The 14,885-nt window shown below is 44.2% G+C and overlaps 1 protein-coding gene across 2 annotated transcripts in view; it reads left to right on the top strand.

The window, feature by feature from the left end:
- LOC108707491 (voltage-dependent L-type calcium channel subunit alpha-1S) overlaps window positions 1–14,885 on the top strand; it is a 155,323-nt gene that overhangs the window by 44,670 nt on the left and 95,768 nt on the right. For both annotated transcript variants that reach the window (XR_005965388.1, XM_041582031.1), the window contains exon 2: window positions 4,547–4,738. Coding sequence is in view for 1 of the 2 variants with exons in the window: in XM_041582031.1 (XP_041437965.1) it covers window positions 4,587–4,738 (152 nt within the window). In the remaining variant the exon portion in view is untranslated. The remainder of the gene's footprint in view (window positions 1–4,546; window positions 4,739–14,885) is intronic.

Raw genomic sequence — 14,885 nt, 5'->3', positions numbered from 1 at the left:
GCCAATCTGACGTGCAGAATTCGGCGCCAAAAGGGAGCAGGGAGGAGCCCCTGTTAGACTGACGTCATGGCGGCCATTTTGCGAATGAGTGCGAGAGTAGCTGGCCAGAGGAGAAGACGTGTGCAGCGAGCCTTGCAGTTGAAACTTCAACGAGTGTCAGAAGGGTCCAGTATGTCTGACAGTGATCAGGGTAGCTTCCGATCTACCTCAGCAATGCTGTCGATTGGCGTGCTGAAAGACACGAGCCGCCGCTATACCTGGGGTGGAGTGTTTGCTCAAAAGGTGAGCGACTCGGGTGATTCAGTGATGGTCCCCGTCTGCGGCCGATGTCGACATGAAGCTTACCCAGCCTTCCATGATGTTAGGGGTCGATGTCCACATTGCCAGCAAAGGTGCTGGATCGGACCTTATGTGGATGACAAGGTTCAAGGATCACCCCAGGCTGTTCTAGGACTGATCGCCCTCATGGCCAATGAGGAGCGCTACTTTACGGAGGGTGCAAGTCAGTCCGAATCGACAGATCCAGAGGTGGCTAACCCTCACCGAGAGCTGGCAGTGAGAACCGCCCTCCTGACGATCACCGACCGTCCAGAGGAAGAGACCCCCCTGGAGGGCAGCACCCCGCATGTTCATGCAGTGACGGAGGCCTCCGTCCCACCTGAAACGGCACCAGTTCTGCCCGCGGCTGCGGAGAGCGTCATGGTGCCATTGAAAAGCAAACCGGAGGAAGGGCCTAAGCAGGAGATCCATTCCAGAGGTTCCCAGGAAGCGGAGGATGCCACCCGCGAGGAACGACGCCCACCTTCCCGCCGCTCCAACCGCCCAGAGGGGGTAAGTGTTAATATCCCCAGCCGGGGTCCCCAAGAGCCACCCGTGAGGGAAGGACCCCCCCATACCCCGAGGCTAGCAGCAAAGAGGGATGGGCCCGCAAGGGAGCAGATATGCCAAGCAGAGGGGTTACTCAGGGTGCGTCAATCGGCAAGGAGGGAACAGTGGATGAGGCGGAAGATGATGGAGCCACCGACCGGCCTCTGTTCAAATTGCCCCATAGTTTCTGGGCCCCTAAGAAAATTACCCGGGCTGAAGAGAAGCACTTCTGGGTAGTACCCGGCCGAGCCAATCCTGAGATCTTCTGCAGGGTTTCCCGGGTACAGCGGGTCATAAACTTCCGTGTGTACAGGAAATGGGGGTATTATATGCCCTACGCACCGCTGTGGGTTTACGAGCAGGTGGAGGAAAATCTGGATGAGTGGGTGGTGGAGGAGATTGTGGCGAAAGAAAAGACAATTGGAAATACTCTCTCCCACCCTGATCAAGCCAGGCGTGCAGCTGCCTGGAGCTTTGTGCGGTCCCTGGAGAATGAGTTGTGGTGGGGACACACCATTTTGCGCCATGCTGTCCACAGCTTTGGAAAGAAAAACCCTGCGCCACGTTATTTCAGCGTGGATGTTCCACTTCCAGAAGGGGGCACTGTGGAGAAGCCGCACCCAAAATACTACATTAGCTACGAGGACACTAAGATGCGGTTCACCTACATGATCTAAACCGGCATCTGTGGGACTTATCATTGTAGCCGCGTGCTAGGAGTCACACCCAGGAGGGTGCTGTTTTCTGTTGTGGGGGGCAGGGTGAAGTAACCACCCCCAGTAAAAAAGTTAAAGTTGACCACTGGAGGTCTTTTGTTGCATTTCTATTTTTTTCCCAAGTGACTTCAAGGAATGGAGTTTTATTTTTGTTATTAACCTCTGGGTTGAGACACTTCGAGTTGGGGACGCTTCCCCTGGAGTCAGGACTCATAAAGAAAAGAGATTCAGGTTTGATCTGCAGCATGACTGAAACCATGTTGGACTCTGTAGTGGGTTCTTTATTTTTAGCCACTCTAGGGGTGAATCGCACCCACCTGGAAGGAGGACTTTGGCAAACAACCCAGAGACTGTAAATAGTTAAGGGACACTTGTCCCAAAATCCCAATTCCCTTTTTCCCTCCTAAGTGCATAAATAAAAGAAATGTGAATAAATGATTTAAATACAGTGTTGGTAATAGTAGGGTTAATCCCGAGGTAATAGGATTTAGGGCCACAGCCGTGGACCCAGTCTGAGGTTGCATTAAAGTATTGATACAGTGCTCAGGAAAAATGCATGTTTGCAATATTTTTGTTTACAGGATCCATTGTACCATGGGCAGTCCTCTGGAGAGGCTGTTGAAGTGTGATGTAAAAATAGTAAATGTTATTTAAAATGTGATTTATTGTGCACTTGAGAGTAACTGTTTAGTTTGTCAACGAGGACGTTGACGTTTCTAAGTGGGGGGAGAATGTAGAGACCCTGAGATTTGGGTGTATTTATCTCAGGCATTCCTCTTTAGTATTTGGACACCTAAGGGTCCTTTAGTTAACTAAAGGCAGCTATGTCCCTTGCTGGGTCCAAATAAGTTCATGGAGATTGTCCACTAGATGGCACTGTTTGATAATATAAAAGGGTTTAGCACCATGAGGTCTGGGTCTGTCCTGGGACTTTGCCTCACTGAGAGGTACTACAGGTCCAAGCCTGCCGGGAAAGTTAGTTAAGTGTAAGATAGTGATAGTAATACAGTAATAGTCGCTCTAGGAGTGAAAGTCAGCACAGGGTAGCTAGTGAGCAGATGTGGCTCCAACGAGGAGAAATAGTGGGGTTAGGACCCCGTGGTATTTGAACCACTAGTGCAGGGACTACAGTGGGTGATTTGAGGACCAGATAGGATACCAAGACCCAAGATCCCAGGCTGAATACAGTGGGTGAGGTGAGGATCAAGTCCGGTGCCAAGATACAAGACCCCAGGCTGAGAAACCCATGCCTTAGTGTTCAACCATAAAGGATAGTGCCAGTGAGAGTGGTAACTATTTCCCAAGTCTATTGTTACTGATCTATATTGATTTCTACTCCGTCTGTTGCATCTTCTACCCCCCTGGAGGGAATATTGTTGTTGGAGGCTACTCTATAACTGCCAGTGAACATCAAAGTACTGTAACCCATGATCTTGCCGGTGCTCTGTTAATAAACCAGTTATAATTTACTGCAAAGGACTTGTCTGGCTGAATCTACTGCTGCATTTATCCACACCAGGTACCGGGAGTTGCAGGGAGTTGCCTGGGTACACTGGGGGTCGGGGGCACATTAATAGCAGTGTTAGCCTGGTCACACATAGCTCTAATCCACAGCAAAAGTACACTCAAGGGTGTGCTACACTTGTATTATGGTTCTATAACTTAATGTACCTTTAAAATATATATATGTATTCCATATATATATATGTCTATATGAAGTTGTTCTTTAAAGTACAAGGGACATTTAACAATATTTGTCTAAAATGTAACTTTATTTACTAAAATCAGTACACTATACAGGGAATGAAACAATAAGGCATCTAAATGAGTAAAAATTAGAATGTTCACTTCAAATTCTAACCAACAAATATTCAAGATCTGAGCAATGGCATGGAGCCATGAAGAAAATGTATTACTTAGTGTAGAGTAAAGTTTTCTTCGATTGACAAAAGTTTTCTGACAAAAACCTACTACAGGTATGGTCCAGATCTGATTCACTTGCTGTATCCAACACAAAGAGAAAATGCCCGCCAGGTGAAAGCTGCTATTTGTTTTTTAGGAAAATACTTTCTTGCTGCTGAACGACAGAGGAATATAAATAGTAAAAACAATGAGGTTCAGGTGGGGGAGACATACCCAACTTAAATACATGGAACGAGAATGTAGGGATTCAGGCACGGATTTGTGTAAAGGCCACAAAGGCCAAGGCCTAGGGTGGCAGGATTTTAGGGGGCAGCATGCTGTACAACCACACCCACATTGGTTCAAAAACACTGGGGATGCGCAGGAGATAAAATAGTTTTTTGAATTTTCCATGCGCCAATCCCCATTGCTGATAAAAATTTGCGCAAGTAAAAGGAAGGGTGAAGGGGACGACTAACGTCAGCGGGGACGACTAACGTCAGCTGGCCTAGGGGTGCCCGCTATGTAAATCTAGCCTTGTAGGGATTACATGTCCTTTAAATGTTTCATTTATACTCTGCATGCTTGTACTTATGAGCGTTCAGAGTTGCATTTTACTGCATTTGCATTTCATTGAATTTTTTTGAATGCTGCATTTTTTGTGGTTTATGCACATTCAAGGACAGTATAATAAAAGGTTGTGATTTTAACTCACAACAATGCTCTTTGTTGTATTTAAAAAAACATATAAATTCAATAAATGCATTTTTTGTGCCTGTGTGTAACAGCCTTAAATGATTTTGAACTTTTACTTCACACTAATATTTGTTGGATTATTCACATGCTGTAACTCTTATCTTTAACACTTTTTGCCTTCATTCAGAAGAATTGTTTGAACCCCATTACATTTTACATATTATAATTGATACCAAAAGTCTCTGATCCTGATGGAAATCAGCCTACAGTAATTATGATAAACCTTGAATGCTTATAGCAGGAAATATTTTATATTTTTGCACATTTGTGCCATTTCGATTAATTCTAATTCCTGCATGTTTTAGGTGGAACTTCTGGAGACAAGTATACAGGCTAAGAAAATAAATGCTTCCAAGTGGTACCAACATGGAAGAAGGATCTCAGAAGAAAAAAAGGTGGCCACAAGTGCAACCTGCTCCACGGCCGCCTCGCTCACTTTTCTGCCTCGGACTGCAAAACCCATTCAGGAAAAGCTGTATAAACATTGTTGAATGGAAGTATCCTTTACAGTATTTTGGTAGGCAAACATATTTGCTCTAATGGTTCTTTAATATTATTAATATACATACTGCAATGCATTGATCTGCATTATCTACATATTTTCATATGTATGACTATTTTTTAGTGCTAATCAGCATTTAAATACATAAAAAGCTGACTATACAAATATAATCAATGTGCAGCATAACATAATCACTTACAATATACACAAAAATCTAATATAAAATCCCCTTTAAAGGGGTGGTTAACTTTTAGGGGCATATTCATCAAGGGTCGAATTTCGAATTTGAAAAATTTCGAAATTCAAATTCAAAAAGACCAACCAAAATTATGTAGAAGTTTTTTGTGTGTTTCAATCTAATAGGTTTCAATATCATATCATACCAATCAAAGTAATAGCGCATTAGATCGAATTAGATTCCCAAAAAACACTTTGATTTTTCAAAGTCCACCAATTGACTCCATATAGGTTCTAGGAGGTCCCCCATAGGCTAAAACAGCAATTTGGCAGGTTTTAGATGGCGAATGGTCGAAGTAGAATTTTTAAAGAGAAGGTACATGATAAATTTCGATATTCAAATTTCTGAATTTTTTCAAATTCAAATTGAATTTGGACTATTGCCTAGTAGAAGTACACAATAAATAGCTCAAAATTTGAATTTTTTGGAATGCGAAAATTCACCTCGACCTTTTATAAATCATAAAAGGTTTTTGTTATATAGTTACATAGTTAAATCTGGTTGAAAAAAGACAAAGTCCATCAAGTTCAACCCCTCCAAATGAAAACCCAGCATCCCTATCCCTACTCTCACATAAATTATATATACCCATGTCTATACTAACTATAGAATTTAGTATCACAATAGCCTTTTGTATTCTGTCTGTCCAAGAAATCTTCCATCCACTCTTAAAGGAATTAACAGAATCCGCCATCACAACATCACCCGGCAGTGCATTCCACAACCTCGCTAACCTCACTTTAAAGAACCAGCTACGTTGCTTCAAATAAAAATGTTCTTTTCTTTTAATCTGAAGGGGTGGCCTCTGGTATGGTGATCCTCTTTATGGGTAAAAAGGTCCTCTGCTATTTGTCTATAATGTCCTCTAATGTACTTGTAAAGTGTAATCATGTCCCCCTCGAAAACAACCCCAACCTTGACAGTCTACCCTCATAATTTAATGTCTTCCATTCCCCTAACTAGTTTAGTTGCATGCCTCTGCACTCTCTCCAGCTCATTTATATACCTCTGGAGTCCAAAACTGCACTGCATACTCTAGATGAGGCCTTACCAGGACCTTTAAAGAGGTATAAATATGTTTTCATCCATTGAGTTAATGCCCCTTTTTTTGCAAGACAGAACTTTATTTGCTTTAGTAGTCACAGAATGACACTGGCCAGAATTAGACAACTTGGCTTGTTATCTACAAAAACCCCAAGATCCTTCTCATTTAAGGAAACTCCCAACACACTGCCATTTAACTTGCATTTATATTATTTTTGCCAAAGTGCATAACCTTGCATTTATGAACATTGAACCTCATTTTCCAGTTTGCTGCCCAGTTTTCCAACTTAGACAAATCACTCTTCAAAGTGGCAGCATCCTGCATGGAACCTATAGTTCTGCACAATTTAGTATCATCTGCAAAAATAGAAACATTACTCTCAATGCCCACCTCCAGGTCATTAAAGTGGACCCGTCACCCAGACATAAAAATCTGTATAATAAAAGTCCTTTTTAAATTAAACATGGAAGCCAATTTCTTTTTTTTATTAAAGCATTCATAGCTGTTGTAAACTCATTTAAAAATATCAGCTGTCAATCAAATATTGCCTACCCCGCCTCTATGCCTAGGCATAGAGGCGGGGTAAACAATTACTTTCACTTTCTATTCAGCACTTCCTAGATGTCACTGCTCTCTACACATTCCCCCCAGCTCTCTTAACGATTTAATTGTGTAACCAGGGCATGGGGATGGACATTGGGTCCCTGTCCCCTGGTGCACAAACAAGATTCTGAGATGATACAAGGCTTGCCTTAATAACAGTGTCCTCAAAATGGCTCCCTCCTGGTTAATATAATTATGAGTTCCCAGACTGATGGAAACAATATTCAAATAATTTATACAGTGTAATTAAAGTTCATTTTGCTTGACTAACATGATAAAATAGGATTTGGAATAATTTTGTTTGGGTGACGGGTCCACTTTAACAAACAAATTGAAAAGCAAGGGACCTAATACAGAGCCCTGCAGTACTCCACTAACAACACTGGTCCAATTAGAAAATGTTCCATTTGCCACCACACTTTGTAGTCTATGTTTTAGCCAGTTTTCTATCCAGGTACAAATACTATGTTCCAGGCCAACTTTCTTAATTTAACCAGTAACCTTCTGTGTGGCACTGCATCAAATGCTTTAGCAAAGTCTAAGTAAATCACATGCACTGCCATCCCAGAATCGAGGTCCCTACTTACCTTCTCATAAAAAGAAATTACATTAGTCTGGCAAGATCTATTACGCATAAAACCATGCTGGCACAAACTCATAGTATTATGATTTGCTATGAATTCCAGTATCTTATCCTTTATTAACCCTTCGAAAAGCTTTCCTACCACTGACATCAGACTAACTGGCCTATAGTTTTGAGGCACTATGCCAGACCTCAAAGAATCCTGAAAAATTAAGTAAAGTGGTTTGGCAATCACAGAGCTAAGCTCGCTAAGTACCCTGGGATGAATAACATCTGGCCCTGGATCTTTATTTATCTTAACATGTTCTAGTCTCTTTTGAATTTCCTCATGTGTGAACCAAGCATCATTAGTTGTATTACTAGAATTGGGACTATCAAGAAGGAAACCGTCATTAACTGGTTCCACATTTGTGTAGACAGACAAAAATATGTGTTCAGAATCTGTGTTTTTTGTTTGTTTTCATCAACCAGCTGACCCCCTTCGGATATTAAAGGTCCCTACTTTTGATTACTCTTCTATTCAGGTTATCCCCTGTTTATAGTTCAGTCTCTTATTCAAAGCAATGCATAGGTGCCAGGGTAATTTGGATTTAGCAACCAGAATGCTGAAATTGCAAACTGAAGAGCTGCTGAATAAAGTCAGACAAAAACCACAATAATAAAAAATTAAAATTAATTTGCAAATGCAAAATGCAAATTGTCTAAGAATATCACTCTCTACATAATACTAAAAGCTAATTTAAAGATGAACAACCCCTTTAAAGATAATGTACAAATTATTGTTCGATACTGATCAGTCAAAAAAATAACAAAAAGGGGATTTTGGTACTTTGCTCTTATACAATTTGCATGTGTAGCACATATTTGCCCATTAAGTCTCTGATTACTGCACAGCAAGTGCAAAATACAGAGCACAAGAACACATGGGACACTAAAAATTAACACCAGCAGCCCTATACTCTATACTGTTGTGTTCAAATTAATACCTATTGCCATTTTTACATTACTGAATTGCTTAAAAATCTAGATTGTCTAAAGTAAAGTGCACATGCAGTTCTGTCAATCATCCTGTCAGAGCTAAGCACTAGCAGCAAAAGACAGCTGCTAGCAATGACTTGCTGCAGAAGCACATACTGACTCCTTAGTTCTCAGGATTCCTCATTAGTTTCCTAATAAATCCAATGCAGGGCCTCTAAAAGGAGAAGTAAAGTGTAAATCATTGGGCAGTGTCAGATGTTAGGCATCCCCACTGATTGTTATCACTAATTTGATACCCTGGGCACTATCCTGTTAGCAGAAAACTGCACAGGTCCAATTCTTCTTAGCAAATACCCTTTTTTCTTTCCTCAATGGCAGGGACAGTCGATTGCCGTCTTTTTTTGCTAAAAGTCCAGCTTTTTACTGCACATGAACACCCACGTAAAGAAGGAAAGTGCAGGACAAGGATTGCTCCATGGTACTCACTGACTGCCAAACAGTGCCTAACATTTGCTACCCCCAGTGATTTACACTGTCCTTCTCCTTTAAAGAGAAAAGTCTGCACTGAGTTGCAGGTTGTACCACACTTCCAAGTTATTACAATCATTAAAGGGGACCTGTCACCCTAAAAAATAATTTCAAATCCTGTTTAATGATGTTAATTCAAGCAAAATAAACTTCACTTACACCAGGCATATCCAAAGTCCTGCTCCGGGGCCAATTGTGGCCCGATTTCAAATTTACACCTGCCTGCAATCTCTGACATGAAATTAATAATAATGTGGCCGTCAGCACAGTACAATCAGGAATCGTGTAACAGTCATATTTGGGCACATTCGTGAAAGGATCTGCCACTTGGTCTATACTGCTGCCTGTGTGCTGAAGGTGTTAGCAATAGACACGTACTGGCATGTAGTGATGCCCCACTATCGCATACTTCTTTAGAGCTGAAGGTGCAATAGATGTACTGATGTGCCATTACAGTAAACTAAAAAAGAATGCGAGAGCTGCGCGTCACTATGTGCCAGTACGTGTCTATTGCTAACACCTTAAGCACACAGGCAGCAGTATAGACCAAGTGGCAGATCATTTCACTAATGACTAATGTGCCCAAATATTACTGCTATGGCTATGCATTTCCTATTTCAGTGGCCCGTTCAACAGGGGGTGGAGTATTGTCTGGTGTTTGTGGCTGTGCAACCACATTTGGTGTATCATTCCAGAAATGCCAGTTAGAGGCAGTGTCCCGCACCTGTGAAGGCTCAAAAACAGGTACTGAACTGCTCACATGCCAAGTAGATCCATCCTGCAATTTGTAGGTGACTGGTCCCAACTGACTATGGATCTGCATGGGGTCAGACAATATGGGATCAAATTTTGACCTGGTTGAGGGTTTTATTATTCTCACCCATTGCCCAACCTTAAGGGTAATTGTGGCTTTTCTCCTTGAATCATGGTAAGCTTTTGTTTTGCCCTGATAGGTTTCTAGCCTTGCTCGCAAGTATCTGGGTTCCGTTACTTTTATCTGTGGACGTAAACGTGCTAGTTTTGCTGGTGATTCCCCAGTTGCGCTACGGGGTGCAGACCTGTAGTGCTGTAGAACTGTAGTTAAAGCCTTGCTGGATAGAAGGCCTTCATGTAGGTGTACCTTAAGGCCATTCTTTAAAGTTTGATTAAAATGTTCCACACCTCCATTGGCCTGTGGATGGTATTGTGGTGTTAAAATATGCCTTATCCCCTTCAATTGAAGGAAGTCTTCAAATTCTTTTGACACAAACTGTGGGCCATTGTCTGTAATGATTTCTAGTGGAAGTCCCCACCGTGAAAACCATCCTTTTAAGGTAGTGGTGACAACTTTTGAGGTAATGACCCCTGCTGTCGCTACCTCTGGCCATTTAGAGTATAAATCATATGCAACTAACAAATACCTCTGGTGCTGTGGTGCTATGGTTATTTCTCCGCATATATCCAACTGAATTTTATCCCATGGGCTTGTGGAAAAGGCCTAACTTGTAGTGGAGCAGCCGTTTTCTTAAAATTTTTCCCACTGAGTAAGCATGGTTCACAGTTACGAATCAAGGTTTCAATTGGATTGTCTATGCCAGGCCACCATACTGCTTCTCTGCAAAGCTTTTTTGTTCTTACCACACCCAAATGTCCTTCATTGGCCATCTTGAGGACTGCTGGCCTCAGTGCAGTTGGAATTACTGCCCTGTGCCCTTGTACTAAACAAACATCTTTCAAGAGTGACAACGATGTTCTCACTTGGTAGTATGACTGAAGGTGTCCTTGTAAACCAGATGGCCATTCCCCACATAAGTAGTTTAGTATTTCTTGAATCACTGGGTCATACTGAGATGAGGTCACCAAATATTGTGGTGTAACTGTGAAGACTAAGGAATTGGACATCATCAATGTGTCTTCTTCCTCCTGTGCAGTCTTTGTCTCCTCAGACTTGAGGACCATACGTGACAGGTAATCTGCTACTTGATTCAATTTTCCTGGTCTGTAGCGAACTTCAAAGTTATATTGATATAACCTGTCTGACCATCTTTGAATACGAAGAGTGCGATGGAAAATTGAAAAATGCGCAAGGGTTGGTGCTGAAGCAATACAATGTCACAGTGTACAGACTGCTTAGGAACACATGGTGTCCACTCCCAGAGCATCTTTTTTAAGTAAGGCACGTACAAAATGTAGATAGTTTGTGAATCCTAGAAAGGAAGCGAGTTCTGCTCTGTATTTTGGCTCAGGTAATTGATGTATGGCCTCAACATTGGATTGCAAGGGTTGAATTCCCAGTGATGAGAGTCTATGACCCACAAAGTCAACTACAGTTTGTGTGAAAACACATTTTGTTTCATTCAAGGTGAGGTTATAGTCCATCAGCCTGTGAAATACCTGATCAAGGATTGCGTTGTGTTCCTACAGAGACTGTGCATGAATGAGTATGTCATCCAGATAAATGGTTACCCCAGGGATTCCTGCAAAAACAATTACCATGATTTTCTGGAAACAGCTTGGAGCAGAACACAGCCGAAATGGCATGCGTTTGAAACGGTAAAGTCCCTGATGTGTAATGAAAGCTGTTAGGTTTCTGGCCTGCCAAGGGATATTTGTAAATAGCCTTTACGGAGGTCCAGCTTTGTGAAAATTTTGACCCATTGCATTGGGAAATGAGGTCTTCTGTAGTGGGCAGAGGGTAACAGAGATGCCTCCACAATTGAAGCAGTGTGCATTAGATGTACTGTCAGTCATGCTTGTGTACCTGAACTGCGACCTCACTCCATCCTGAAGCAAAAGCAAAGCCATTTCCATTTGGCACGCCATCTCCACAGTTTTTTGTAAAGTAAGTGTATCTGGTTCCATAAGCAACCTCTCTCTAAGTTTAGCATTTGTAGTTTTTTCAATAAGTTGGTCTCTAATCATTTGATCGTGCCAGCGACCAAATTGCAGGGGACTGCTAGCCACCTCAGCTCTGCAACATATTGACATATAAGTTCTTCTTCAGCCTGACAGTGCCTGCAAAACTGAACTCTGGCCACTAAAGCATTTGGGGCAGGTTTAAAGTAATTCTCCAGAGCCTGTACTGTGGCAGTGTATGAAAAATGTACAGTGTATGAAGAAGCTCCCAGAGTTGTGAAAATGCAGTATACTTCAGAGCCCAGGGAGTGAAGTAACAGGGCCCTTTTCCTCTCAGGGGATGTCTCATCCAGGCCAGATGCCAGTAAGTAGATAGAAAACTGTTCATACAAGAGATCCCAAGAGACTGCAGGCTCTCTTGGGTGCTGCAGAAACTTTTCAGGGGGATGCACAGAGGGTTCAGATGTCCTTTTCCCCATTGTTATATCTCAGTAATGCAGACAGGCTGTTATCAGTTCACCATCTTTATTTCACACACACACAGAGACTAGCTTCCTAGTCTCCTCCCACTATTCCCAAGGCTGCAACTTTCTAACATCCTTCAGAGGTAATTAACTTTATAAAACGTAACACAGCTTATGCAAATACACAACACCCAGTCTGGGCACTGTAGTGAAGCAGCAGCTGCAATCCAAGCAGCTGCCATCACAGCAGCAACTACCATCACAGCAGCAGCTGCCATCACAGCAACAGCAGCAGCAAGTGCCACAGCAGCAGGTGGCATTGGGTTGCAGTGGGGCAGCTGACACATGTAGGACTGTGCCAGATTTTTTTGCCACTGCTTTGCAACCCATACACTCGCAACAGGCACCAGTGAGTGGCAGGAGGTGGGGTCACCTGCCAGTTCAGTGCTGGAGAACACCCCATCCCCCTTAATATTTGATCCTGAGGTGGACTTTGGCCCAGACACTCAGGGTCTTTTTATGATGATCAGACATGAATGATGAGGAGGAGGTCATGGCACAGCCCACATCAGTAGGGGTCGGGATATTAGGCAGGGTCCCCTAATGTCAGGGCAGCAGGCTGCAGGTGTGGGGTCAGACAGCAGCATGCTGGATGTGGGTGTTGATGCCATATATGATGCAGGGTCTGGTCTGGGGGGGAGGATGATGACAGGGACAGACCCTGGTAGCCGGCCCAGGAGGATAACAGCAGCAGTTCAGGGGGAGAACTGTGTGTTGTTGATGATGATGAGCTGGGCCCACAGAGGCAGAAAACCCAACTAACCTCTGCTAGGGCAGGCAGGCAACAGGGCAGCACTGCACTAGGGTCCAGAGCCTCTAGGCATATGGGTGGGGACCATCCCCAGCCCTCCACAGCAGGCAAGGTGGTGGCCCGCACTTCGGTAGCGTGGCCATTTTTCACCTGCCAGACTAAGGACCAGTCGGTAGCGGTGTGCTATCTCTGCCAGCAGAAAGTTAGAAGGGGCAGACAGGGTCACATATGGGAATATCGGCTTTAAGTTCCCATATGAAACGTCATCACAGGATGACGTGGAAGCAGCACCAAAGTGACAGGGCATCAGGGGGCAGTGGCACTTCCAGTCCACCTACTCCCATTCCTCAGTGAAGAAGCACTAGCTTCCCATCCCCTGTAGTAAGTGAAGAGGATTCTGAGGTTTTATGTAGAAACACGGAGCACCACAGGAATGAAGTCAAAAGTATTAATAAAAGTCCAAAAATTTATTGATCCATTAAAATCGGCAAAAGCTTTTTGAGAAAGTGGATGGATAGCCACGAAACGCGTTAAGCCTATGGTTCTCCAATTGTTCCTATCATGATGTGCCGATTTTAATGGATCAATAAATTTTTGGACTTTTATTAATACTTTTGACTTCATTCCTGTGGTGCTCCATGTTTCTACATACAAGTTCGACTATGAAGTTTTGTCCGGGGTACTTTTCCAAAACGTGATGCACACAGAGGAGGTCACACATCGTGGTGCTCCCAGGTAACTAATTTCTTGGACTGTTAAGAGGATTCTGAGGCTCACAGTTGGAGACGGCCACTGTATAGCTCTGCCTCTTCTGCAGCCCCCTCTGCCTCCTCCTCACTGCCATCATCATCAATGCAGCCCCTGTCCCGCCAGGTTTCCCTCCCCCAGTTTCTTGGATGCAAGGCACCTTTTGCCCCCAGCCACCCCCAAGTGCAGAGGCGCAATGCCTGCCTGGCAAACTTCTGGCAGTGCAGCAGCTAGTCGACACAGACCTCTTCCGTCAGCTGATGGCTTGCACTGCCCCTAACTGGAGGATCCCCAGCCACTATTATTTTGCCAGGAAGACCGTCCCTGCCCTCCACCAACAGGTGGTGGAGAATGTGTCCCTGGATCATGCTGTCTGCAGCAGGGTGCATTGCACCACTGACAAGTGGACCAGCAGGAATGTGCAGGGGAGATACATATCATACACTGCCCCCTGGGTCACTCTGATGAGTGCTGGGGAGGGTGCAAGCAGGGGTGCTCCCATCAGGCTACAGGTGCTTTCCCGTGGGGTACAGAGCAAACCCCACATGCCCACTTCCTCATCCTCTGCTATGGATGAGCCACCCCTGAAGTATCCTCACAGTTACGCTTCAGTACAGCACAAACGCTGTCAACTGCCATCTACCTAGGCCACCTGACCTATGTGCCTTGCCTTGAGGGGGAGGAGGACTGGGTGCCTGCACAACATTGGGAGCTAGGCACACGCCACCCAACCACCCCAGTTATTGTTCGTGGCTGGGAGGATACAGAGCAGGTCGAGCCAGATGACCTGCTGCATCTGGAGGGCAGTCAAGAAGAGGTTGGTTGGGGCACCTCTTTTACATGGCTGGCCTCCAGAATGATCCCTGGGTCTGTACTATTGAAGACCTGGATGATTACTGGGCGGCCACTTTGCTTGACCCACGGTACAAGGGGAAGTTGGGGGAGTTCCTTGTACCCAGCCAGAGAGAGAGGAGGTGGGTCAATTGAGGAGGGCTCTGTGCTCAAAACTAGTGGATGCTGTCCCCCAGTCTGACACTTCTCAGGCCTCCACAGCTCCACACACCCAGCAGAGAGTCTAGCAGCCTAGCAGCAGCAAAGGTGGAGATTTCATGGGTGTGTGGAAGAGCTTTTTTTGCCTCAAAGGGCAGCAGCATGCCCAGTCAGCACCCAAAGACACCACCAGCAACAGCTGGAGCATATGGTGGCTGACTACATGGAGTCAGTCAGCGTGCAGGACGCCATTCGCCCTGATGATGACCCCATGCATTTTTTGGTGTCAAGGTTCAATCAGTGGCAAGAACTGGCACAGT

Source organism: Xenopus laevis, chromosome 2L (assembly GCF_017654675.1).
Source record: "Xenopus laevis strain J_2021 chromosome 2L, Xenopus_laevis_v10.1, whole genome shotgun sequence".
Lineage (NCBI taxonomy): Eukaryota > Metazoa > Chordata > Amphibia > Anura > Pipidae > Xenopus > Xenopus laevis.
Note: the sequence above shows the minus strand (reverse complement) of the source record. Positions and strands in the feature narration are given on the sequence as shown.